Consider the following 4,758-nt stretch of genomic DNA (forward strand, 5'->3'; position numbering starts at 1 on the left):
ATAATGTTCCTGTGTCTGATCCAATAGATAATGTCCCCATGTCTGAACCGAGGTATAATGTCCTTGTGTCTGTACCAACAGATAATGTCCCCGTGTCTGAACCGAAGTATAATGTCCTTGTGTCTGTACCAACAGATAATGTCCCCGTGTCTGAACCGAGGTATAATGTCCCTGTGTCTGTACCAACAGATAATGTCCCCGTGTCTGAAACCACCCACGAAGGAGAGAATGCGCATATATTCAGTATCCCATTGCTCTGTTTTTAAGTTGGACCAATCTATCTATAGTTGTTGAGCTAGTATCAGACCGTCCTGCAGTGAGATTAAACTAAGTGTAACTATAACAACAGGTTCTTGTTGTTTATTCTGCTGTGTTACTTTTGTTAAATAGTAGCTAAAAGTAAACTGTAAAATACTTGCTTAATGCTTCGAATCTTCCTAACCTGGTTTTGTTTCTAACGTTTAACGTATTTTAAGGTTAACTTATTTTACCATTTTTCTGTAAAAGATCTAACACTCCTCACCTTCGTGTCTTCCGCTGCTCTGATACACTTCCACAAACAAGGCTTCTTGGTGAAGTCCACTTGGGAAAGGGGAAGATAAACGTCTCCTATTGGATCATCACGACTGAAGCGGTCGTAATCGAAGACATGTAAGTAAAGGATTGACTTCTGGAGCTTGGCGAGAGGATAACCTGCAAGGTATCGAGTTTTAGTTGCTATTTTGTCCGACAGGGCCATAGATAGCAGCTTTGAGTTGTTTCACTAACTAACAATTTGATCTTATGAGAATCTTAAATCGGGACGTAAGTCTGTCAATGTGTAACCTTATGATTTTAAATTAGACGTGCAGATTATATTTCTATTTCTATTCTCTTTATATATATTCTAGAACAATCTATACACCATTATTAGGCTGAGTCACAAAGCTTTATATATGTATATATATACATGAGGCACGTCCTCATTAGGCTTAGCCACATAGCTTTTATATATATATATATACATGAGATACATACTGATTAGGCTTAGCCACATAGCTTTTATATATATATATACATGAGATACATCCTCATTAGGCTTAGCCACATAGCTTTTTTATAAGGACAAAAGATGTAAAATCGATTATTTACAGAGTGGATTATTTACACGTGGTTTCTCAGAGCTGTATACAAAGTACACTCACAGTAATTTGAGATTTATGTTAGTATTGTCACCGAGTTTTTTAATTATTTTTTTCAGGCTTTCATTTTAAGTTATTAGAAACTAGTTACTATGTAGTTATAGAACATTGTACAACCTTGTATAAGAGATTATTAATATTCAAAACCTGGTTACAGTATATAATATTGGGCGTGTTTTATAGGATTTATATAATATAGCTTAAAATATTTCGAATAAAAACTGTTTTTTATTAGTTTGCAACATTAAATAATATATATATATATTCCAGCTATAATAACACTATACGACTGGTAACATTAGATAATTTATTCTGTATATAGACTATGTTGTATCGCTAGGATGTGTAAAACTGGTTACCCTCAAAGTAAAATGTTTCGTTCCAACGAGGGTTTAAAGTTCGATGTTTAACTTTGGTCTCAAGCTTGTGTTTTCTGTCTGGAAGCAAACAAATCCTCACATAGGGGTCGCTAGTTCCTGTTAAAAAAAAACAACAACAAACGTAGCTCACATCTAGAGTGTATCGAGATTTAAGAACTTTATTAAACTTGCACACATTCTACAGACTTATCCTGGTATCGAGACTACGTATGTAAATTTGTCGTAGAAGCTTTGTATCTGAATAAATCGTGGGAACTTTGAAAAGTAGCATGAAAAGAGATTTTCAGTAACAAAAAAGGGGTTTATTGTTTAAAAATATTGATAAAAGCGATTTCCTTATTTTTAAAAGAAATTTCATTACTTTTAAACCTCGAGCTGTAAATATAAAAGTAATGTAAAGTTTTTGTAATACAAATCCAGACTTCATTATAATGAAATATACCGTCATAATCATAACAACTCGCTTCAACTCAAATAACCCATTACAGCTGTAATGAAAGATGCATTTATGTAACGGTAATCTATATACTTACTGCTACGTATACTAGGATGTTATTGTTACAGGAAACCTTTCTTTAAAACACGAATGGATCAAATTGGTTCTGAATTTTTTAACGTGCAAGAAAGTTCTCTGTTTTTAGTGTGAAGACTCGTATTTATTTTTTTCTTTAGACTGAAATACTTGAAAATAAATAAATATAATAACGTATGAAACGAACCTTCGAAAGAAACACAAAAAATACACGCCCGGGAAATAAAAACTGTTTTAATATTTAACAACATACCTTGTGTGTTTTAAATAAGTACTTTACTCTCTTGCAAGTATCTCCTAAGTCACTCAATTGCTCGTTTCTTGTACTGTGTGTTTTAGAACAAAGCCACATTAGGCTATCTTCTGTGTCTACCGCAGGGAAACGAACCCCGGATTTTACCGCTGTCCCATCGGGGGATAGTGAATAACTATGAAATATGGATTATTAAGGTTGTCAATGGAATGAGATATAGATTAATTAAACCCTCAGAGGAGGGTTTTCGTAGAAGAATGGTTATCGTGGACGAGGACCGTCGTAGAAAGAAGATTAGTGTATATGGACGACTCTCACAGAAGGATGATTATCATGGACGAGAACTGTCGTAGAAGGACTGTAGTATAATTAGGACTGTCGTAAAGGACTGTAGTATAATTAGAACTGTCATAGAAGAAGGACTGTAGTATAATTAGAACTGTCGTAGAAGAAGGACTGTAGTATAATTAGAACTGTCGTAGAAGGACTGTAGTATAATTAGAACTGTCGAAGAAGGACTGTAGTATAATTAGGACTGTCTTACAAGGACTGTAGTATAATTAGAACTGTCTTAGAAGGACTGTAGTATAATTAGAACTGTCGTAGAAGGACTGTAGTATAATTAGGACTGTCTTACAAGGACTGTAGTATAATTAGAACTGTCTTAGAAGGACTGTAGTATAATTAGAACTGTCTTAGAAGGGGAACTATTATAGAAAGAGGATTGTCGTGGTTATTGTAAAGTTAGACATTTCACCTGAAAATAAAACTTATATAATAATGTTGTATTGTATTATATATTATTATTGTAATTACACAAGAAAAACGTGCAAAGTGTTGAAACCCCAGCGTGCTAGCGAGTGGATCTCATGCTTTGTGACCAACCAGATCCATTTTGATCCACGAAAACTACCAAAGTGGTTTTAAGCAAATATCTGTAACGTTTACAGACTTACAACGATAAATCTTCCATTACATAGCAACATTACAAAACAACAATAACTGTACATGAACTTGAAATATATTACCTATCTACTTAGATAAAGAGCCAAGCAGATGAGATAAAGAGTCAAACAGATGAGATAAAGAGTCGGACAGATGATATAAAGAGCGAGATAGATAAGATAAGAGTCAAATAGATAAGGTAAGAAGTAAATCAGATGAGATAAAGAGTCAAAGAAGTGAGATAATGGGTAAAACAACTTAGATAAGGTAAGAAGTAAATCAGATGAGATAAAGAGTCAAACAAGTGAGATAATGAGTAAATCAGATGAGATAAAGAGTCAAACAAGTGCTATAATGAGTAAAACAGCTTAGATAAAGAGTCAAACAAGTGAGATAATGAGTAAAACAGCTTAGATAAAGAGTCAAACAAGTGAGATAATGAGTAAAACAACTTAGATAAAGAGTCAAACAAGTGAGATAATGAGTAAAACAGCTTAGATAAAGAGTCAAACAAGTGAGATAATGAGTAAAATAGCTTAGCTAAAGAGTCAAACAAGTGAGATAATGAGTAAAACAACTTAGATAAAGAGTCAAACAAGTGAGATAATGAGTAAAACAACTTAGATAAAGAGTCAAACAAGTGAGATAAAGACCAAAGCAGATAAGATAAAGAGTCAAACAAATGAGATAAGAGGTTAATGTAAGAAATGTAATACAATGGAAGTAAATCAAATTGGTTATTCTTCTGGCTATTCCCTGATTTCCGCCTTATCTTGGCCTCCACTGCATCAAATTAGGCCTAGCTTCCTACGTCGTTTGTTAAAGTTTGATATCTTTGGAAACGGACAGTTTAGACTTTGGCTTAGTTGATCTAAAATAACTGGTGTACGAAACACATTTCTAACGTTTTATTGTGATCATAGTTTTTGTTTTGTTTTTTAGACAGTACACAACACTCAAAGTAAAGGTTACTTATATCTGATATATATAGTGAATTACTCTCCCACAGGTGGTGCCGACAGAGCGAAGTTAAACTTTCATTTCCAACAGATGATTTTTATCGTACCAGTGACGTCTTTAGCCGGCAACCCCTTGGCTTGAATAATCTTCAGAGTCAGAACAGACGAATATATATCAAACTCTAAACTGAACTGGATCTGTCCTGCTGGCTCAGCCGGTTCGCTCATCTCGAGGGCTAAATCTGCCGCTGCTTCTTGTTGCTTGAGAAAAACAACAACAACAAAAAAAAACAACGTTATTTTTAGTGTCTTTTAATTACAATCTCTATGTAAACTGTTGATTCGTCTCAATGTAAACTGTTGATTCGTCTCAATATAAACTGTTGATTCGTCTCAATATGAACTGTTGATTCATCTCTATGTAAACTGTTGGTTCGTCTCAATGTAAACTGTTGATTCGTCTCAATGTAAACTGTTGGTTCGTCTCTATGTAAACTGTTGATTCGTC

General features: G+C 34.0%; 1 protein-coding gene across 1 annotated transcript; it reads right to left on the reverse strand.

The window, feature by feature from the left end:
* Positions 1-523: 523 nt before the first annotated feature.
* LOC106477423 (synaptotagmin-7-like) lies at positions 524-4,559 on the reverse strand (the record flags this gene model as incomplete). The annotated part of the gene is made up of 3 exons (XM_013937991.2): positions 524-693; positions 1,541-1,657; positions 4,358-4,559. Coding segments are annotated over 3 exons (489 nt in total), but the record flags the coding sequence as incomplete, so codon positions are not given.
* Between the last annotated feature and the right edge of the window lie 199 nt (positions 4,560-4,758).

This window comes from Limulus polyphemus, unplaced genomic scaffold (assembly GCF_000517525.1).
Source record: "Limulus polyphemus unplaced genomic scaffold, Limulus_polyphemus-2.1.2 Scaffold15104, whole genome shotgun sequence".
Classification (NCBI taxonomy): domain Eukaryota; kingdom Metazoa; phylum Arthropoda; class Merostomata; order Xiphosura; family Limulidae; genus Limulus; species Limulus polyphemus.